This window comes from Antechinus flavipes, chromosome 6 (genome assembly GCF_016432865.1).
Source record: "Antechinus flavipes isolate AdamAnt ecotype Samford, QLD, Australia chromosome 6, AdamAnt_v2, whole genome shotgun sequence".
NCBI classification, from domain to species: domain Eukaryota; kingdom Metazoa; phylum Chordata; class Mammalia; order Dasyuromorphia; family Dasyuridae; genus Antechinus; species Antechinus flavipes.
In genome coordinates this window covers 151,170,585-151,194,318 of record NC_067403.1, presented here as the reverse complement: position 1 = coordinate 151,194,318, position 23,734 = coordinate 151,170,585, and the positions used below count along the sequence as shown (strand labels likewise).

Genomic DNA, 23,734 nt, shown 5'->3' with positions numbered 1-23,734 from the left:
GGAGTTGCTGAACCAGAACAATCAGCCCAGCATATACAGAGTCAGTAAATGGATTCAGATCAAATGTTCAGCAACTGTCTTAGGCCTGCAGATCAATGCACTCCAAAACCTGCTGCCTCTGACTTATACATCCCTATCAGTGACACTTTCCTCTTCCTTCTTGGCTGAGAGACAAGTTTATGAGAAAACCATGAAACTGACTCTTCTTGGTTCAATTAAACCCTTTTATTATTGATTATAAAACCATAGGATCCTAGAAGTAAAGAAAGAAGGAGCCTCAGAGACCATTTAGTCCAGTTCCCTCATTTTACAGCTGAGTAAATCAAAGCTCAGGGATATTAAGTGACTTAACCATCATTACACAAACAGTAAACATATTGGGGGACCTTTTTGGAATAACTATTATCTTAAATTTTTCTATTATAGTATTATCTCTACAACTATCATCAAAGATTTTTTTACACAAACCAGAACAGAAAAAATTTTTATATGGTTATGTTACATATAGCTTGTTTTAAAAAGTTAAATATTAATATATTGATTTACATATTAAATATATTATAATTCTACATTGTAATTCTAACATTGCTTTATTTATCCCTTTTGCACTTCTTTCTGCTCTTCCTGTATTTTAAAATTGTTTTTCCTAACATTCTTTTCTTTATTTTCATCTCTTCTCTCATGCACCCCTTTAATATCTCCTTTCCCCAAATAAAAGATCACCCTTGTAGCAAGTAAGAATATTTAAGCAAAACAAATCCAGAATTTGGCTGGAAATGTCCTAAAGTAATCTGAAAATTTATGTTTCATTCAAAAAGTATATTCTATTAATAGTGGTTGAAGAATATTTCCTGTGGGATCAGGACTTAGCCAATGCAGAATATATTGAATCTTAACCTAACAGAAAAAGCCCTAAAGAATCTGTTTCATTTGTAACCTAGCAAAATGTCAAAAAACATGATTTGATTTTTTAAATTTTTAATTCCATCATCCACCATGTCATCAAGTTTTTCATGACATACCAGAATTAGGCCGAGGGAGCATTTTCATTTTGTTTGATCCTGGGTTATGGAAAGATCTGATGTTGTTGGCTGAGGCAACCTTGTTGATTGCTGGTGTGTCCTTATCTGCGGTACCCAACTGGCTAGCATCATACAATGCTTTAAAGAAACTCTCATCATTCACAGCACAGATGGGTATGTTGTTTAAACCTGGATTAATGGAAAAAAAAAAAGGGAGAAAAGAAAAAAGGGAGGAGATAAAAAAGGAAGAGCAGGAAACATGGAGAAAACAACCGTTTATTAAATGTAGTATTACTATATGCCAGACTCTGTGCTAAAACAAGCAAAAAGAAAAACAGACTCTGCTCTCAAAGAGCTTACATAAAAGAATTTGAAAAGTCTTTATGGGTGGTGAGGAGAATATGCTCAATACAAGGGACCTGTTTTTTAAGTTTAGAAAGTCAGAGACAGGGCAGGAAGGAGAATGATGGTGGAACAGCCTGGACTCTTGCCATTTAGGAGTTGCTGAACCAGAACAATCAGCCCAGCATATACAGAGTCAGTAAATGGATTCAGATCAAATGTTCAGCAACTGTCTTAGGCCTGCAGATCAATGCACTCCAAAACCTGCTGCCTCTGACTTATACATCCCTATCAGTGACACTTTCCTCTTCCTTCTTGGCTGAGAGACAAGTTTATGAGAAAACCATGAAACTGACTCTTCTTGGTTCAATTAAACCCTTTTATTATTGATTATAAAACCATAGGATCCTAGAAGTAAAGAAAGAAGGAGCCTCAGAGACCATTTAGTCCAGTTCCCTCATTTTACAGCTGAGTAAATCAAAGCTCAGGGATATTAAGTGACTTAACCATCATTACACAAACAGTAAACATATTGGGGGACCTTTTTGGAATAATTATTATCTTAAATTTTTCTATTATATTATTATCTCTACAACTATCATCAAAGATTTTTTTACACAAACCAGAACAGAAAAAAATTTTATATGGTTATGTTATATATAGCTTGTTTTAAAAAGTTAAATATTAATATATTGATTTACATATTAAATATATTATAATTCTACATTGTAATTCTAACATTGCTTTATTTATCCCTTTTGCACTTCTTTCTGCTCTTTCTGTATTTTAAAATTGTTTTTCCTAACATTCTTTTCTTTATTTTCATCTCTTCTCTCATGCACCCCTTTAATATCTCCTTTCCCCAAATAAAAGATCACCCTTGTAGCAAGTAAGAATATTTAAGCAAAACAAATCCAGAATTTGGCTGGAAATGTCCTAAAGTAATCTGAAAATTTATGTTTCATTCAAAAAGTATATTCTATTAATAGTGGTTGAAGAATATTTCCTGTGGGATCAGGACTTAGCCAATGCAGAATATATTGAATCTTAACCTAACAGAAAAAGCCCTAAAGAATCTGTTTCATTTGTAATCTAGCAAAATGTCAAAAAACATGATTTGATTTTTTAAATTTTTAATTCCATCATCCACCATGTCATCAAGTTTTTCATGACATACCAGAATTAGGCCGAGGGAGCATTTTCATTTTGTTTGATCCTGGGTTATGGAAAGATCTGATGTTGTTGGCTGAGGCAACCTTGTTGATGGCTGGTGTGTCCTTATCTGGGGTACCCAACTGGCTAGCATCATACAATGCTTTAAAGAAACTCTCATCATTCACAGCACAGATGGGTATGTTGTTTAAACCTGGATTAATGGAAAAAAAAAACAAATCTCTAACTTATTAAGATGCAAATTTTCAGGTTTCCTCTATGGGGACAATGACTTATTAATATTCCATCCAAAACAAAAGGACATAGGCTTAAGTAACTATAATTGTAATTAAGAATGATGATGATAGTTTCCAAAGTGCTTTACCAATCTTATTCACAACAGCCCTGAGAAATGGGTGTTATTATTCCCATTTTACAGATGAGAAAACTGAGGTACACAGAGGTTACATCATATAATAAGTGTCTGAGGTAGTATTTAATCTCAGGTTTTCCTGACTTCATGTCAAGAACTCCATCTATTGGGTCATGTAAAGCCTGCAAACTGGATTTCTTTTTTCCACCAATACAAATTACTCCCACTCTATATTTCAGTTGATACTCTTAATGAGATTCTTTAGATGAAATATGTCATCATTTGGTGGTAAACTTTGTGATAATTCTCTCTCTAAACTTACCTGAGGACCATCTCGGATAAAAGAAATACTTTTTATCATCAGGTCTATATAAAAATATTTAGACAAGTACATAGACTAACTAATGCAAATAGGAAAGCTTGGAGAATACTTAAAAACAACCAGCCAACTAATCTGTCAATCAATCAACAAATGTTTATTAAACAATTACTATTTGCCTGAGTTGTGCTAGATACTAGAGGCACAAAGATAAATATTACACAGCATTTGCTCTCAATCTTAAAACTAATCTATCAACACATTCTAAATGAGAATTAGGCACATTGTTGTTTTTAGACTTAAAAGGGTAGAAATCTTAAAAAGGAAACTGCATTTTTAACTCAAGTTTCATACTTGAAGAATTCTAAGATGCGCATGAAATCTTCCTTTCCTAAGGAGATCACAAACCACAGGCTTGGGGTGAGGGTGGAGGGCATGGCAGCTAGGTAGTGCAATAGATAAAGTACTGAGCTTGGAGTCAGGAAAACGAGTTCAAATCTGACTTCAGACATATATTAGTTGGGCAAGTCACTTAATTCTGATTGCCTTTCAAGAAAAAATAAAATCACAGACTCAGCTTAGAGATCATTCCAACACCTTTATTTTCTAGAAGAGAAAATTGAACCCTATATAGATGAAGTGATTTCTCCAAAGTCATATAGGGAATGAATGATAAAATCAGATAAGAACCAGAAATTAAATTCAGATGTGGAGACTGCAAATCAGTCTCTTGAAACTATATCTTGTTAGAGAATGACAGGCATTAAAAGCCAGGAGGGCTTAGTCCAGCCCAGTGATTTTGAACTGTCTCAGCTGCTATTGCCCAAATCCCATTTTTAATCTTGACTGCCCTTTTGCTTATTACTATACATTTCAACCCAATGCCTTAAACTTCCACTCTAACTTGTGTTCTCTGTGATGTGCTTGCTGTGCCCCATAGAATGCCTCTTGCATTGATAACAAAACTACTTTCATCTTAAACCTGTCCTCTATGTGCCCCTCCTTCTTATTGTATTTACTGAGAACCAATTCCTTCCTGATGATCCAGTTTTCCCTGGCTATCCTGTGCAACAATGGTTGCACTTTCACTCACACCCTCTCTTCCCACTCAATTCACTGGATATTCCTTGCCAACAATTGTCATCCATCAGCTCTTCTACTGCTGTCTCTCAGTCCTTTTTCCTTTAAGTTTATTTAATCCATATCTATCACTCAAACAAGATTCAGGTAGCTGTGGATACAAACCTTAAGAACACTTTCCCTTCTTTCTCAGTGAATTCAGTGCTTGGCTCAGTTTTTCTTTCCTCCTCAACTCCTATTTTCATACTTTTGGGAACTTCAAAATATTTATTGATACTCATTAAATTCCCTAACTTCCCAATATCCCACGCCCTAAGCTCCTTTATCCTATTGAAGATCTCCAGTTATTTTAAATGGAATTTCTCTCTCTCTCTCTCTCTTTTTGCTGTTGAATTTTGTTGGTAACATAGAAATGCAGTTTTATTTTTTATGTGGATTAATTTTATATCTTGCAACTTTACTAAAGTTTTTTTTTTATAGTTTTTAGCATTTTTTAGTTGATTCTCTAGGATTCCCTAAGTATATTGTCATACCATTTTCAAATAGTGATAATTTTGTTTCCTTCTTACTCTAATTTATTCAATTTCTTTTTTTTCTTATTGCAAAACTAACATTTATAATATAATATTGAATAGTAATAGTGATAGTAGGTAAGGGATAGTGTTTCATCCCTTATTTTATTGGGAATGCTTCTAGTTTATTCCTATTACATATGATGGTTGCTGATGGTTTAGATATATGTTATTTATCATTTTAAGAAAAACTCCATTTATTCTTATGCTTTCTCATATACTATTGAAGATCTCAATTCATTTTCTTTCCCCCTAAATCCTCCCCACCATACTCCTATCTTCTCTATAACATAGAAGACAACACCATCTTCCTGTTCCTTCAGGCTCATAACCAAGGAGTCATCTTGGATTCCTCACTAACTCTCACCCCATCCACATCTAACCTGTTTCTAAGGCCTGTTTATTTCATTTTTGCAACTTCTCTCAAATTGGACCTTTTCCTCTTCTTACTGCCACCATTCTTGTGGAGATCCTTCTCATCTTATTCTTGCATTATTGCAGTAGCCTGCCTTAAATTTCTCCCCATTCCAATACATCCTCCATTTAGTCACTAAAGTGATTTTCCTAAAGCACCAGTCTGATCATATCACCTCCTAATTCAATGAACTCCAGTAGCTCCCTATTTCCTCCAGGATCAAATACAAAATGCTCTGTTTGACATTTAAAGCCTTTCAAAGACTAGACCTTTCCTTACCTTTCCATTTACTCTTTGATCCAATAACACTGTCCTCTTGGTCCTTCCATGAACAAGATTCTCTAACTCTCAGTTCTGGGCTTTTTTGTTGTTGTTGTTGTTGACCTGCATTTCTGGAACTCTGTTTCTTCTTCTGTATCTACCAAACTTAATAAACCTACTGAACTCCCTTGCTTAAAATCCTATCTTTTACTAGAAGCCTAACCCAATTTCTCTTAATTCCACTGTCTTTCCTCTGTTAGGTATTTTCTATTTATCCTGGATATAGTTTGCCTTGTATTTATATTTGCATATTGGCTCCCTCATTGGATTGCAAGCTCCTTGAAAACAGGAACTGTCTTTTGCCTTTTTCATAGTAACTGGCACATAGTAAATGCTTATTAAGTATTTATTATGAATTATTCACTTTATTACAAATTTATTTTACATAATCTCAACTAAGCTTTCATTTCAACATGACAATCTTTTTAAACACCTCCTTAATCAGTTCATTCTCCCACTTATTATAGTGACTTTTCCAAATTTTTCCATTCCATCTCAAACCTCCCACAGCTTTCCTCCTCTCACTCTCTCAGCTGAGAATCTTGCCTCCAATTTCACTGGCGGGAAAATGAGGCCTTTTGTATAGAGCTCACTCTTTCATCTCTTCCCTATTTTTCATACCAGTCAGAAGAGTTCAACTATTTCTTACTTCACCTGTTTCATGTGGAGAGGTGGCCCTTCTCTTTGCCAAGATGACTATTCTACATGCAAAAGTGATCTTATTCCATTCCTATGTTCTGGTAGATCATCTGCCCTCTCTCATTTATCTTAGATCTATTTCCCTATGTTATGCCACAGTTCTCTTTTATTGTCCTGACTCAGTTTCCCTAATTATCCTGATTCAATCCTGCCTCGGTTTCTGTGCTTCTCAGTTCTGCAAAACCTCCCCTCCCTCTTTATCAGAATACTTGATAAGGATAGAAGATCTTATGTTTTAGAATATCAGAATGCCTCTTCCTATCCCAAGCTATGGAATGTTAGATACCATCTTATCAAGATACCTCTCCTCAAGTCTGGGGTGCCTCCCCCTGATTATGTCATCCCATCTCAGGTGGCTCACCCCACCCTGTCAGAGTCCAGTTCCTGCTCAGTACCCTGACTTCACCCCTGCCTCAGTCTACCCTCTGCATCTGAGCCATGTGTATATATGTCATTGAGAACTCTGATGTTTGCTGGATTCTTGGAGATGATAGTCTCATTCAGCCCTGGGACCAAACATGGATCCATTTGATCCCAGTATATCTCTCCATTTAATAAACTATTAAATACTCTCTAATCTCTATCTTGCCTCAGTTTCTCTAGCATTACATCTAGTGCCTACAAACACACTCATGTCTCCCTTTATCCTCCCAAAAAAAGTTCACTCAAGGTGTTTTTATCCATCCATCCCTAATAGTTATCATTCGGTATACCTCCTCCCTTTTGGCTAACTCTCTTGAAAATGTCATCTGCAGTAAATAGCTTAAAAAGAACAGGGTATCCCTCTGGATCTGGGGCCATCTCTAGTTGTTCTGATCTATATCTTGACACTGAACCTAGATGGCCCAGAGGAGAGAATGAGGCTGGTGACTTTGCACATCCCTGCTTCACTTAAATATAATTCATCTGCAAGTCAAGATATTACCTTCCTAATGTCCTTTTTGAGAACAAAGGACAAACAATAGTAACAGTAAAACATAATTTTGCTCTCAGGATTATTAAGCAGTTGAAATGAGCAGTCTGTAGACAGATTCTATGGCACTAAGTTACCTTACCTTTAATGTGACAGACTCTCCGGGGATGAGGAGTGTGTCTGACTAAAAAACAATTTGCATTTCTGGTCATCAAAGAAGTATCATGACCAAGTAATGGGTCAAACTGGGATCTGAAGTTGATATTCATGTATGTCTTTTTGTCTCTCTCCAAGTCACCACCAAACTTCCGGGGCCACACACACCTCAGATGAGCCCCACTGGGAAAGGACTTCCACGCTGGATGGGTCAGACACTGAAATCATAGAAGAATACCAGTCATCATAACTAGAAGATATATGATGCATCCTTGTTCTTTTTTTCTATTTCTGTCATTCTTCTCTTCCAGTTTGATGACTGACTCTCCACATTTTATAGCACAGAAAAGTTAAAGTTTCATCTCTCTGGCAATTTCATTGATAATACTGATCTGAGAAGCAAAATTTCTGGGAAATCTAGAATAATAGGAAAACTTTTCCTGGGAAATTTGGATATTTGGAGGGAAAACATAAATATATGCAATGTGTGTCTTTAAAGCATGCTTTGCAGATCTAGTCATTTTAGTGTTACAGAATCAGAAAGGAAATAGTCTAGTGGGATGAACACCATCTCTAAAGAAAAAAGGGCCCATGTTCAAATCCTGATTCTGATAGATATTATCTGTGACTTTGGATACATTATTTAACTTCTCTCTGGATCTCAATATCCTTGCCTGGAAAACAAAGAGGTTTTTGAGGTTTCCTTAATCTCACTGGACCTGTGAATTCACATAAATTCTGACTTGAAAGGTCATGAAGCCTTATCTCCCTATAGAGATGAGTAAATAGAGGTCCAGGTAAGTAATTTATCTTAGGTTACCCAACTAGTAAACAGCAGCACCAGAACTCAAGTCCAGGCTTTCTAACCACAAGTCTGATGTTCTTTCCACTAAAGTACCCTGCTTCTTATTTACTTATTAAATGATCCCTTTGGCCCATTTCATTTAAAAGTATAGCTTAAATATGATAAATGTGGAAATATGTTTAGAAGAATTGCACATGTTTGATTGCTGTCTAAGGTAAGGAGAAAGGAGGAAAGGGAGGGAGAAAAAATTTGAACACAAGGTTTTGCAAGGGTGAAGGCTGAAAATTATCTTTGCATGTATTTTGAAAGTAAAAAGCTACTATAAAAATATATTTAAAAAAAGAAAAAAGTATAGCTTATTTGGATAACTACAAATTTGCCTGAGTGGTCTTTGTAATGATTGTATTGGAACTAGAGATACAAGTTACTGATCTTGTAAAAGTCTCCATTTGTCAGTGCTGGTCAATTTATGAGAATCAAAACATGAGCAAGAGAAACAGCAGAATAAAATAAAAAAAATTTAAAAATTTAAAAAAGGGATTATTTCAACAGGTGAGATGATTGGGAGTGAGAGAGATGAAGAAGAATTCTGTTTACAGTTGCTTATAATATATAATACCCAAGATCTTTGATTATTTGATTCAAAAGATAGAAAAGCAGAATCTACAAAAGGAAGATTTATTTAGGAGAAAGGATTACAGCATGAAGTGGGAGAAAGCCATTGGCAGGTTAGATTGGCTAGAATTAGCTAGAGTAAGGAGAATGGCACCATTAGAAGGAAGACATTATGACAGAGAGAGAATACTTCATAGTGGGCTTAGTCCTGAAAAGTACTTAAACCTGGAAGGAAATCTTAAGAAAAGTCTAGGGCTATTAATCTTTGGTTCCTCATAACCCGCCTCATTTCTCATAGGAAAAGTTTATCTCCCTTCCCCCAGTGCTTCTGTATCACAATAAAAAGCTGTCCTAAAAGCATGTCAGAATACATATTTTATTTGACACTATTCATATATCCCATACTTTTTTTAGATTATACACATAATATAGAAACCCTTCTCTATGTTAGAGGTCATCCTCATCATCTCATCAGAGTGATATGGTAGAAAGATGTGTCTGATTGCAAAGAAACACAAATCTACAGCACATCATAGTTTGATAATGATGTTCTCTTAGAATGAACTATGCATGATTTTTCAAAATTCAAGTCTCACTTCACAGATAAAATGGGTTTTAATTATTGCAAAAACAAAACAAAACAACAACAAAACAAAAACAATCCCCCCAAAACAAAAAAAACAAAAACAAAAACAAAAACAAGAAGAATTTGATTATGATTTACATAGCCAAGAGCAATCACTTACAAAGATCTTTCAAGTTTTACAAAGTACTTTATGTGGATTGACACAACAATTCTCTGAGGTTGGTAATATTATTATTATCCCCTTTTTTAGAAAACTGAGGTCAAGTGAGGTTTAAGTGACTATAGTTGAAGTTCCTCCAAAATCCTCCAAAACAACCAAGAAAATGGACCAAACTGAATTCTTATTAGGAGAGTTAATCACATTAGAGTTGGGATGGGGAACATTTTAGCTAAGGGAGTTGAGACAGCACCTAAACCTCTGATTGGGAGCAGAAACACATGCCATCTGGTAGCTCTGTCGCCCATTATCTAAGCTCAGATTCACAGATCCAGGGTGGAGAGGAGTTGTCTCAGTGAAGAAGGAGGAAGGGCCCCAGGGTCCCTCCCCCTCCTGTGCATTGAGCAAAGATCAAGTTCCAGAAATTTAGCTGATTGGCTCTGAGTCCAGGAGCAGAGTGGCAGCTCAGTTCTAACCTTTAGCCCCAACATGGAATTATCAGGATAGAAGACTAAGAACAATCATTCTGAAACTGCAGGACCTCCCAGTGAGCTAACACTGATTGAATCCAGTAGCAATCCACTGAAATGACACACCAGCCAACAGATCCAAACCCAAGTCATGAGCTTGCAGAGATCAGATCCAGGAGGATGGTGAATAGACGGCTCCTTAGAGTACATCACTATTCCAACACTGAAGCATTGCATGTTCACAGACTGAACTGTGAAAGCAAGCTGAAGTTCATAAAAGGACTGAACTTCAGCCTGGACATTCCCCTTAGAAGTAAGTAGACAGGCAGCTAGGTAGCCCAATGAATCAGAGCACTGGCCCTGGAGTCAGGAGAATCTGAGTTCAACTGTGACCTCAGATACATATGAACTTTTGACAAAAAGTAGATTTATTTAAGAGAAGTGGTAGTTACTTAACTCTGATTGCTTTAGAAGAAAAAGAAGTGAGCAGAGCTCAACACTAATATCAAATAAAGTCAAGATGTAGACATGAAGATTTAAATTCAAATGAAAGCATTATCTACTCTTTTTTAATGACGTTTTTTAATACTGTCTGACGTGGTGATCTTTGACTCTTTGCTCAGCTTCCATTTATAATCCTCTTCCTAGGTACATGGACCCATTAAGCAGTTAATCAGTTCCTTTGAGAGCAAGCTTTAATGGAGACAAAGGTCAAGGAAATTTTGGTGGTCCTTGGTGACTGAAGAGACAGAGAAAAATAGGCCCTAGAAAAAGAAGAAAGATAAGAAAAAGGAGACTCAAGCCTAAAGAAAAACCTGGAATCTAATTGATTGAATGAAAAAAAAAAAACTTTTTTTAATCATTTATTCTTGGTCAGACACCGTGCAAAGACCTGGAAGTACAAAACAAAAATGAGAGAGCTTTTGTCCTCAAGGGCCTACAATTTTAAGAAAAGAGTACATCACATAAAAGACACAGTGCAAAGAGGACAGATCTTGGAATCCTAGTGTTAACTCAACTTGAAACAAGGTGATAACTCAAGGGAGATGTTAGAATCCTAGTGTTAACTCAATGTAATTGATACAATGCTTGTGTTCACACCTTTACTCATTGGAGTTCACACATTTAGGAGATTTCAGGTTTAGTATGAGATGTCCGAATTCACACCCCCCTTGAAGCTCTTAGGGCCAGAGAGCACTCTGGGAGAAAACCCATAATCCCATTCTCTCAGAAGAGTCATATATAAACCCAGTCAAGAGCGTTCAGCGGGATTGAAGGCTGAAGAAGGTAGAGGTAGAAGCAAAGGACAAAGCTGAAGGAGCTCTTGGAACCAAGCAGAGAGATAGGCCTCTAAACTAACCGGGCTATATTGGAGACAATAAAAGATCTGAACTTTTATCACCTGGCTGCATTTGGGGTAATTATTGATCTGAACTGCAACTAAGGCTGCCTCCAGAAAACCTCCCCGAGAAACTTGCTTTCTCCCAGAGAGAACCATCTATATATTATATTTAAAAGAAGAAAATCACCACAGACAGACAATGGAATTTTGATCCAAGAAGTCACAGAGATGATGAGTGGATCTGTCTAATTGATCGATTTCTTGACTCATCCTTTCTAAAGCAATGATATCACTGATTTGATTACTGTTCCCAGAGCAAGCCATGGCATGTAGAACAATGATGGCCAGACATCCAGATAATTGCTTGAGAGAAAAAGCATGATCTAAATCAAGGGCCAACTGGATAGTATAAACTAAGTGAATTTTCATTCATTCCACTCACCACAGGTCAGGAACTTTAAAGCTAAATGGCTTAATTCCTCCAGAACTAGGACTTGGTTCCTGCAGGTCTGATCAAGACCTGGTTCCAGGTGAGCAGAAGCAAAACAAGGGTGGAGCAAATGGTAAAGTGGCTTAGGGACTGGGCTGGATGGGTTGTGAAGTGTGATAGAAAACTAGAGCTGAGAACTTGTGGAGGAGGAAGAAATTTGTGACCAAAGATGAACTAGAGACCATTACTGACAAAATAGAAAATTTTGATTACATCAAATTAAAAAGCCTTTGTACAAACAAAACTAATGCAAACAAGATTAGAAGGGAAGCAACAAACTGGGAAAACATCTTCACAGTTAAATGTTCTGATAAAGGCCTCATTTCCAAAATATATAGAGAATTGACTCTAATTTATAAGAAATCAAGCCATTCTCCAGTTGATAAATGGTCAAAGGATATTTCTACTCATATGAAAGAGTGTTTCAAATCACTATTGATCAGAGAAATGCAAATTAAGACAACTCTGAGATACCACTACACACATGTTAGATTGGCTAAGATGACAGGAAAAAATAATGATGAATGTTGGAGGGGATGTGGGAAAACAGGGACACTGATGCATTGTTGGTGGAGTTGTGAATGAATCCAACCATTTTGGAGAGCAATCTGGAATTATGCCCAAAAAGTTATCAAACTGTGCATAGCCTTTGATCCAGCAGTGCTACTACTGGGCTTATACCCCAAAGAGATACTAAAGAAGGGAAAGGGACCTGTATGTGCCAAAATGTTTGTGGCAGCCCTGTTTGTAGTGGCTAGAAACTGGAAAATGAATGGATGCCCATCAATTGGAGAATGGTTGGGTAAATTGTGATATATGAATGTTATGGAATATTATTGTTTTGTAAGAAATGACCAGCAGGATGAATACAGAGAGGCTTGGAGAGACTTACATGAACTGATGCTAAGTGAAATGAGCAGAACCAGGAGATCATTATATATCTCACCAACGATACTGTATGAGGATGTATTCTAATGGAAGTGGATGTCTTTGACAGAGATCTAACTCAGTTCCAACTAATCAATGATGGACAGAATCAGCTACACCCAAAGAAAGAACACTGGGAAATGAATGGAAACTGTTTGTATTTTTGTTTTTCTTCCCAGGTTATTTCTACCTTTTGAATCTAATTCTTCCTATGCAGCAAGAGAACTGTTTGGTTCTGCAGACATATATTGTATCTAGGATATACTGCAACATATTTAACAGATATAGGACTGCTTGCCATCTGGGGGAGGGGATGGAGGGAAGGAGGGAAAAAATCGGAACAGAAGTGAGTGCAAGGGATAATGTTGTAAAAAACTACCCTGGCATGGGTTCTGTCAATAAAAAGTTATTATAATATAAAAAAAATACTAGGGCTGAAAGAATCTGAAGTCAGGTGTATAGTTTTTTAATTTTTTTACTTGCTTTACAATGTTCAAAAAAAAAACTGGAACAAAGTGAATAATTATGCTAATCAACTTGTATATAATAAATCTTAGTTTTCACATATTCAAAAAAATTTAATATGTTATTTATGCTCTTTTTTTTTTGCTGCAATCATTTATTTTATGCAATTTGACCCTGATTTTGCAAGTTTCTGACACATTCTTTCCTTCATTATGAAAATACACTTAGCAGGATAAATGTTAAGCATATCTTTGATGAGAATTTATTTCCCCCTCTCCCCCCCAAGTTTATCTAGCCTTGATTATAACCTATGGGCTTTTAATGAGTTTTAAATCAGACAAATTTTTAGGTCATTAAAATATGCTTATCTCCAGGCAGGTAGCACCAAAGATAATGTGCTGAAACCTGAAATCAACAATTTAAGTTTAAGTTCTGTTCCAAGCTCTCAGTCATTAGCTATGTTGTTGTTTTTCCTTGTTTTTGAAGAGAACCATGAAATCAGGGAGCTAAAGCCATGACATGCAAGTAAATTGGATTTCAGTGAGGGAGGGCTTTGCAAGGTCACCTGCCTCATGCTCCCCTCCAGAGCCATCTGGGTCCAGTGGCCGGATATCTATCAGAAGGACTGGAGATGGCCCTGGATGCAATGGGAGACCTTGACCTTTTTAAGCTCAGGTCTTCAACAGATCTCAATTTGATCAAGGCTGCACCCATTCAGTGATTAAGGCTAGGTAGCAATTGAGGCAAAAAACCTCCTCTTTCATCTAGTTCCCCCTCCCCCAAATAAAAAATCTAAATAGATAAATAAATAAACCGGGGAAGTTTTGAAAGACAGACAAAAATAAACCTCGGGGTTTCTGGCTAAAACAGAAATGATTGGTATTTGCTGGACAAATTGTTTAATCTCTATCTGCCTTAGGTTGCTTAATTGTAAAAATGAAGATAATCTTAGCACCTACCTTCTCACAGGGCTATTATGAGGATAAATTTGAGGCAATATATGTCAAGTGTTTTGTTAAACTTAAAGAGCTATATAATTTCTAATATAAATAAATATTAGATACATTTCTTAATCTTTTGAGACACAGCATTATGTGAAGTTATATTGTAACAAACCATCTCCATGGTGAAATTGGTGTCATTCCAGGAATGATTCTGCTTCTCAGCATATCAATATAGTTATCAAAGGCTATTGAAAGTAAAAATAGGACCCAAATATTTTTGGGGGGATGAGTCATTGTAGAAAGACAGGGCAACTTTAGAGCAGCTAAGTGGCTGGAGTCAGCAAGACCTAAATTCAAATATGGCCTCAGACATTTAATAGCTGTGTGATCTTGGGCAAATTACTTAAACCTGATTGTTGGGAGTGGGGGAGGAGGGGGAGAGAGAGACAGAGGCAGAGAGAGAGAAGGAAGATACACAGAGAAAAAGAGACAGAGTGACAGAGAGATAGAGACAGAGACAGATAAGAGTCAAATAGAGAGAAAGAAGACAGAAAAAGAAAGAGACAGGGAGAAAGATAGAGACAGAGTGGAAGAAAGAGAAAGAGAGATAGATACAGAGAGAGAGACAGAAACAGAGGAACACACAGATTTAATGCCCCTCACTACAACTGTGCTTTATTTGTACCCATACTTCCCTCAGTCAGTCAATAAATATTTATTAAGTGGGTACTATGTGCTAGGCACTAAATACTGGTTTTGAAACTCTAGTTTCAAAAGCAAAAGACAGTCCCTATTCATGAAGAGCTAACAACCTAATGGAGAAAGGCAGCAGGTAAAAAAAAACAAAATAAAACAAAATTTAAAATTGAGGGTGAGAGCTGGGAAGGGGTATCCTGTGGAGGTATGATGAAGTCCAGAGGTGTGCAGCTGAATGGAAAATAGATGTCTCCTCCTTAAACAGAGGATCTGGGGAGGTCTCCCTGACTCCCACCAACTCTTATGTTTTTCCAAGAGAGTTAATGGGAAGCACACTAGTAGGACTTTATCAAGCACGATGTCAGGAGTCACCCTGAAAACTAAAGTAGCAGTTTCCCTATGGGAGACCTAACCTATCAATACAAATGTGGATTGGGGGAGTAAAAAGTTAAAAGAAACTTGATATTTTAGGAAGATTAGCCATTAAATGGAAATTGTTAGAAAGTGGTAACTGTAGCCCCTATCTTATGAACTAGCCCGTATGTATGAACTTGAGATCTGAAAGGCAGTTTTTCATGACTTTCCCTACTTCTTTGTCCCTGCCTGATATTGATTCACAATTCAAAACACTTAGGGAGTGGTTGACTTAGAAGAATCTTCTCTTATGCAAAATGGAGAATTTGATGAGTTATTGGTGCCCAGAAGTACTTATGCTACTTTTTCCTCTCTCTTCAAGAAAGTATATTTCCTCTCTGCTGTGCTAAAAAGAGTTTCTGCTAACATTGTAAGAGGTGGGACAGATGTGTGTATTTAGGTTTGGAAGGAGAGGGTTGTGATGAAATTTCAAATTCATTTCCCTGTAGAAATGGTGTCAGAAATGATGATTAATTATACTTTAAATAGCATAAATTCAAATTTCTTGTGGGCAAAAATTTTGTAGATTGGCCTGGGAATCTAATCACCATTTATGATGTTCTTTCTATAGGAAAATACATTCTATATTCCAAACAACTTACTCTTAAACTGCCTGTTGGACTACAACCAAATATTTATGCAATGGGGATTTTCTGCATTGCTTCTTCCCTTCATGTATAATGTAATTCTGTATAGTTTAAAAAGATAAGTAGATAACTCTTGGAATCCTCAGGAATGTAAAAACAAAGTACATCTTATACAAAAATGGCTATAAAATATTCTTCCCTCAGGATAAATTCCCTTTCCCTCAAATATACTCACTTTCCACTAAAATATATGTTCTTTCTAAAGGTGGATTTTTATGGATATTATCTCTTACCCTCTTATGATGAAACTATTTCACTTTCTCTTCTCTTCCCTCTGTATCAGCCACTGAACTGCATTTAAAAAATTTCCAAAATGGTTTTAATAGGAAGTTTAAAGAAAAATACCTGAGGACAATCCAGAAAGAAGATGGAAATCCTAGCTTGAGCTTTTCTTCTGGACACTCTGAAAACAGATTGAGATTGTTAAGTCGTAATACCTTTCTTGATCCACGGCCCATTAAATGGCAGGGACAGACCAGAGGTTGCTGTTCCAAAGAAATATAAGTCACTCTAAATGAACTCACAGCTTTCACTCCAAAGAGCCTGTTTGGCTCTGTAGTTGAAGGGATACCTTGGCAACAAGCTAACATTCTTTGGGTAGGATATCTAGAATCTCTTTACTTGATATTCTTAGAAGCCTTTGTTACCTGAGCCATGGAATGAGATAGATAACAATGTGATGTTGGGTGGTAGTCTTGGTCTACTGAGTTGTAATTACCTAAAGATGGTCCCAGAAATGATTAGGGAAAGACCTGATGGTTGAGCACAACAGATGTAGTCACATGACTCTGGTGTCTGGGTGCCTTAGTTTAGACACCTGGGCAAAAGACCCTTTTGTGTCAGTTCTCTTGAAAATCATTCAGAGAAATATATACATACTCTTGAATATCTGGCAGTCATTCCATTAACTTTAGTGGAAGACAAATGGAGAGATTGTTGATCAAGGAGTGACAAATGGCAATTCTCTCTCCCCAACCTGCCTAATTTATAAGGTTTACTCAGCATTTCTTGAATTTACAAATGTGTGAGACAGTAACAGCCACAAAAAAACAATCAGAGACTCTCCAGGTAAAGAAAAGGTAAAAAGATTTATTATGATCTCAGGAGAAAGGATAACTCCCAACAAACAAGGTGTTATCAGTAAAGGAGTACAAAACACAAGATTAAATAGACCCTGGTTGCAGAAGCACTCCACTCTTTTTTTTTCATTATCTAGGGATGTCCAAGCTAACTCTCTAAATACTGAAGTTTATCTTAGAAACAGAAGAATATTAATAAATAATAAAGTCTTAATTTAAATTTCTCTAGAGTACTGCTATCCACACAGATATTCTGTTACCTGAATTCCTAAAGCCATCATCACCTTTAAAAGAAGTACTTAAATACTAATTAAGAGTTGGTGGAAAAAAAGGAGAGGAAAATGGTCATGCAAGATAATCAAACATCTAAAGCTTTCAAGCTACAGCTCAACTTGTTATTGCAAAGTTTCAAGTCACAATTAAAGGCCACATTCTTATAAGAGGTCTTCATTGAATTTATCCCATACATAAATGTTCTTTCAAACTGGAAGCTACATAAAGGATTTTTATCTGCCATCATTATCAGCAGCAACATTTCATAAAGTCACAAAATGTTGAGGCTTAAATAGATTGATCTTTGGATCATCTAATCTAATCCTCTCCTTTTAGAGTGAGGTTCAGAGAGAGAAAACAATCTGACTGAAGGACTCAAATAGATCTTGTGAATCCATACTGTATATGGGATATTGTGCCTAGGTAGGTAGAGAAGGAGGGAGGAGAAGAAGAAAAAGAAGAAGAAAGAAGAGAAGGAAAAGGAGGAAGAGGAAGAGGGGGAGGAAGAGGAAGAAAGGAAGAAAAGGAAGAGGAAGAAGAGGGAAAAAAGGAAGAAAAAAGAAAAGAGAAAAGAAGTGAGGAAGAAAAAAGAAAGGGGAAAAAAGGAAGGAAAAAAAATGATGAGGTCCTGAGTATAGTTGGAAGAGAAAAAAGAAAATATTGATCGAATTGCTCTCTGGAGCAGTTAGGAAAGGGCACTGATATGAATCAGTGTTGTGAATGTTGTCTAGGGATGTCCAAGCAGTTAGGAAAGGGCACTGATATGAATCAGTGTTGTGAATGTTGTCTAGGGATGTCCAAGCTATTGTGAGTGGCCCCACTTTACTGTGTCCAGCCAAGAAATCCAAGTTATGTCAAATGTCTGAGGTTAAATTTCCCCTATAAATCTGTCCACGGCTCACAGCATATTTGCAGAAACCTTTATGGGGTTATAAGTCTCCAATCACCATCCTTGAAGCTTTCCCAACCAAAATGTATCTCTGTGGCCATCACTTTCTTTTATGTGTTATGGCCCTTTAATAGAATGTAAGTTTCTTTTTTTTTTTTTTTTTTTTTCAATTATAACTTTTTATTGACAGAACCCATGACTGGGTAAATTTTTACAACATTATCTCTTGCACTCATTTCTGTTCTGACTTTTCCTCTTCCTCTCTCCATTCCCTCCCCAAGATGATAAGCAATCCTATACATGTTAAATATGTCACAGTATATCCTAGATACAATATATGTGTGCAGAACCAAACAGTTCTCTTGTTGCACAGAAAGAATTGGATTCAGAAGGCAAAAATACCCTGGGAAGAAAAACAAAAATGCAAACAGTTTACACTCATTTCCCAGTGTTCCTTCTCTGGGTGTACCTGATTCTGTCCATCATTGATTAGTTGGAACTAAATTAGATCTCTTTGTTGAAGATATCCACTTCCATCAGAATACATCCTCATATAGTATTATTGTTGAAGTGTATAATGATCTCCTGGTTCTGCTCATTTCACTCAGCATCAGTTCATGTAATATGTCTTTCCAAGCCTCTCTGTATTCATCCTGTTGGTCATTTCTTACAGAACAATAATATTCCATAACATTCATATACCACAATTTACCCAGCCATTCTCCAATTGATGGGCATCCATTCATTTTCCAGTTTCTAGCCACTACAAACAGGACTGCCACAAACATTTTGGCACATGCAGGTCTCTTTCCCTTTTTTAGTATCTCTTTGGGATATAAGCCTAGTAGTAGCACTGCTGGATCAAAGGGTATGCACAGTTTGATAACTTTTTGGGCATAATTCCAGATTGCTCTCCAGAATGGTTGTATTCGTTCACAACTCCACCAACAATGCATCAGTGTCCCAGTTTTCCCACACCCCCTCCAACATTCATCATTATTTTTTCCTGTCATCTTAGTCAATCTGACAGGTGTGTAGTGGTATCTCAGAGTTGTCTTAATTTGCATTTCTCTGAAGTTATTAATTATGTCTATGATTTGCTGTTTCACCCAATCATTCTTTAGTATGAGATTATTTAGTTTCCAATTATTTTTGGTCTATTTTCCCCTGGCTTTTTGTTGAATGTAATTTTCATTGCATCGTGGTCTGAAAAGGATGCATTTCTATTTCTCCTCACTGCATTTGAGTTTGAGGTTTTTACGTCCTAATATATGGTAAATTTTTGTATAGGTTCCATGAACTGCTGAGAAGAAAGTATACGGCTTTCTGTCTTTATTTAGTTTTCTCCAAAGATCTATCATATCTAACTTTTCTAGTATTCTATTTACCTCTTTGACTTCTTTCTTATTTATTTTGTGGTTTGAGTTATCTAATTCTAAGAGTGCAAGGTTGAGATCTCCCACTATTATAGTTTTGCTGTCTCTTTCTTCTTGCAGCTCTCTTAATTTCTCTTTTAAGAATTTAGATGCTATACCACTTGGGGCATATATGTTTAATATTGATTCACTTCATTATCTTCATTACCTATGCTACCCTTTAGCAAGATATAGTACCCTTCCTTATCTCTCTTAATTAGATCAATTTTTGCTTTTGCTGGATCTGAGATGAGGATGACTTCCCCTGCTTTTTTTTACTTCACCTGAAGCTTAGTAGATTCTGTTCCACCTTTTACCTTTACTCTATATGTATCGCCCTGTTTCAAGTGTGTTTCCTGTAAACAACATATTGTAGGATTCTGGCTTTTAATCCAGTCTGCTAACTGCTTCCTCTTTATGGAGGAGTTTACCCCATTCACATTTATGGTTAAAATTACCAATTCTGTATTACTTGCCATCTTGTTAACCCCTGCTTATGCTTTTCTCCTTTCCTTTCCCCTTACCCCCCTCCCCGGTATTAAACTTGTGAGCACCACTTGCTTCTCTCAGCCCTCCCTTTTTAGTATCCCTCTCCCCACCTTAGAGTTCCTCCCCCATCTTACCTCTTTTCCTCATAATCTCTGTATTCCCTTCTGCTTAGCTTACTCCTTCCCTTTTCACTTTTCCCCTGTTCAATGAGGTGGAAGAAGTTTCACCATAAATCAAATATGTCTAATATTTTTCTCTTTAAGCAAATTCTGATGAGAGTATGATACACACTACGTTCATCTCCCTCCATTCTTTCTCTCAGATATAATAGGTTTCCTTTGCCTCTTCATGAGATGTAGTACCCCCACTTTACCCTTTTTCTGGTACAATTTCCTTTCCACCTCTAGTTTCTAGAACAAATTATACATGTGTTATTTATATATCTTTATAGCAGAAATATAGTTCCCAAGATTTCTTTTTACCTTTTTAGGCTTCTCTTGCGTTCTATATTTGGAGATCAAACTTTTTGTGTAGTTCCGGTTTTTTCATCAGAAATAGATGAAATTCACTTATTTTGTTGAATGTCCATCTTCTTCCCTGGGAAAAAAAATGCTCATTTTGGCTGGATAAGTTATTTTTGGCTGCATACCAAGTTCCTTAGCTTTTTGGAATATCAGATTCCAGGCCCTTTGATCCTTTAATGTGGATATTGCTAGATCTGGGTAATCCTTATTGGGCTCCTCTATATTTGAATTGATTTTTTTCTAGCAGCTTGTAATATTTTTTCCCTTAGTTTGATAGTTCTGGAGTTTTGATTTTAGGGTCCCTTTCAGTAGTTGATCAATGAATTTTTTCTATGTTTATTTTACCCTCTGTTTCTATAACTTCTGGGCAGTTCTCTTTGATAATTTCCTGGAAAATAGTGCCCAGGCTCTTTTTTTTCCATCATATTTCAGGGAGTCCAAAAATTCTCAGATTGTCTCTCCTAGATGTATTTTCCAGGTCTGTTATTTTCCCAAGAAGGTATTTGACATTTTTTTCCATTTTTTTTGGTTTTGCGTGACTGATTTTTGATATCTCCTCGTGTCATTCAATTCCATTTATTCATTTCTGATTTTCAATGAATTATTTTCTTCACTTGCTTTTTTATATCTTTTTCTAATTGTCCAATTGAGTTTTTAAGTGAGTTGTTTTGTTCTATGGAATTTTTTTCCAATTCACTAATTCTGTTTTTCAAGGATTTGATTTCTTTATCCATTCTATCTTTAAATGAGTGGAATGACTTATTCAGACTCTCTTGCCAAGCTTCCCTTTCCTTTTCCCATGTTTCTTCTAGCTCTCTTGTGAGAGCCTTTTTAATTTCTTCTATGAGAGTCTTGTGTGTTGAGGACCAGATCATATCTCCTTTTGGGGAGTCATCTGGAGACAGTCTGTTTTTAGTCTCCTCAGAGTTTAAAGTCTGCTCTCTATCCATATAAAAGCTATCAATAGTTAGAGTCTATTTTAATTTTTTGCTCATGTTGTCAAAGAAGAATCGAAGAAAACAAACTAGCAAAAAAAAATAAATACAGTCTGCTTTTTAGGTGGGGGAGAAGGGCTGGATGGTATTATCAAGCTTCCTGTACAGATTGCGGGGGACAGCAGTGAGGCACTAGCAGGACAGCTATGGCTGCGCTGTGTCTGTGCTCTGAGACTCTGAGACTGTGCTAAGACATTCCAGGTGGGAGTGTCCACATCTCAAGAGACCCTAATTTTTGAGGGTTGTAGTCTTAAGCAGAGAGAGTAGATCTCTGCTGATCTACTGGCTTGCTGCCAGAGCAAAGTATCCACACTGTGTTAAAGATCTCCCGGTAGAAATGACTGAGATCACCCTCTCACCCCACCCCAGTCAGCTCCATATTCACTCTGTCTGCTGTGCTGCTGCTGCCTGCCTTCAGTCTGCTCCTGATCTAACCGTACCCACCCTCGAGCAAAAACAGACCTTCTCTGGCGAATTTCAAGGATGTCTTCTGTTGGTCATTATTTGTGGGTTTTTTTTTTAGTCAAGCATTAATTCCAAGGCCTTGTCATGAAGTAAATTTTGAGAGCAAAGATGAAGATTAAGTAGATGTGGGTTCCTCCACCATCTTGGCTGGAGGTCCTTTGAATGTAAGTTTCTTGAAAGAGATCTTCTTTTGCCTTTCTTGTATCCTTAATACTTAGCATAGTTCCTGTCCATATAAGTGGGCACAATGATGCTTATTGACTATTGACATCTTAAGAACTTAATAAGTATGTTTTAAAATTAATTCATTTCTTAGAATATATCCCCAACTCTTTCTTTCTTTCTGGAAAATCAGTGGAGCAAAATTCTTTGTCTCTATTTTTTTGGTGCCTTCAGGCTTAATTCTGTTTTTGTAATTGTATTTCCTGGTCTTTCAGACCTGAGTCTCAGACAGAAATCTTTCTTTAGTTTAGGCTAGAATTTTTACTTGGCTATCAACTTAAATCCTCTACTGGGGATCCAGAGATCTCAGACTCATTTTAAGGGAAACCTGCTAGAGAAGTTTCATAGAATTGTATATGTCTAATTCCTTTGCCCTATCTATAATATAGGAACTATATCTTCCTTCATAAATACAAATCTTTCCCTGTTTTTCTAAATCAACCACTCATAATTTCCAGCACATGAGAAATAACTCCATTGGACTTGGGAGGGGTAAAGTTAAAACTGTTTAATTATAAAACTGCAGAAGTGAGTATCATAAAGAATAGGAATACTTGGGATCAACAGACATCTTTTGTTTCTTTATTCTGCCTCCCAGGCTTCATTTCTTAAGTTTCACCTTTCTAATTTAAGTTTCATCAATCTGTACTTCTCCAATTTAAATTTTGTAAAAACCAAATCTTCACCCAATTCTTTTATTACACCATAGCAATATTCCAACCCCATTATATTCTGAGAGATTGTCTATGAAAAGTTTTTCTGCATTCTTATACCTCAGCAATGTTCTCACCTTAGAAAATGGGTCTAATACTACTGAATCTGCTTCCTTTGCATCTTTTTCACCCTGGTTTCTTTGAAGTTACTGAGCATATGAACTTTGTTGTTATCTAATTCATTAAGATAGGGCTATGTTTTTTGTTTTTGTTTTTTAAATAAGGGCACATACCCAGGATTGTGCTAATAAATGTTAACAAGAGGTTCTGAGAAAAAAAAAGAATATAGGAACCATTTTTAAGTTTAATCTGCATTATTAACATGTCTCTATCATATCAAGTCTAGACAATCCACAAATTGATAAATCCAGGCCTGATTTGTAGTGTTTGTTGATTTTCAAGTGATCACAGTGAAAATTTAACAAGATATACCATTCTAGAGTCAAAATCCAGCTATTAATGTCATTTTACCACAGTTCAGTGATATTTACTATACCAAATCAAATTTGCTTTTTAGGACCTCTAAATGAATTTGTCAGATATAAAGAGGAGAGGATGACATGTAGATAGTTCCACTGGTACCCTCATAATATTGGAAGAAAAATTAGAAAAACTTAGACCAGTAGTGACAAATTTTGGGGAGGAAATGGATGAGAGTAGAGATAGACATGCATAGGTTATGCAAGTTTTGGAGGAAACTGCAATTAGTGAGATTTTAGAACCATTTGAGTATTTGAGAAAGTTCAAC

The 23,734-nt window shown here is 36.4% G+C and overlaps 1 protein-coding gene across 4 annotated transcripts in view; it reads right to left on the bottom strand.

Moving 5' to 3' along the window:
- The window catches only part of C6H4orf17 (chromosome 6 C4orf17 homolog), a 62,796-nt gene that overhangs the window by 27,368 nt on the left and 11,694 nt on the right, over positions 1–23,734 (bottom strand). Inside the window, exons 1-4 of one of the 4 annotated variants that reach the window (XM_051963984.1) lie at positions 16,447–16,517; positions 16,268–16,325; positions 7,351–7,582; positions 1,023–1,211 (exon numbers count right to left, since the gene is read on the bottom strand). In XM_051963984.1, coding sequence (XP_051819944.1) covers positions 1,023–1,211; positions 7,351–7,477 — 316 coding nt within the window. In that variant the 5' untranslated portion in view covers positions 7,478–7,582; positions 16,268–16,325; positions 16,447–16,517. The other 3 variants (XM_051963985.1, XM_051963982.1, XM_051963983.1) reach the window with 3 other exon arrangements.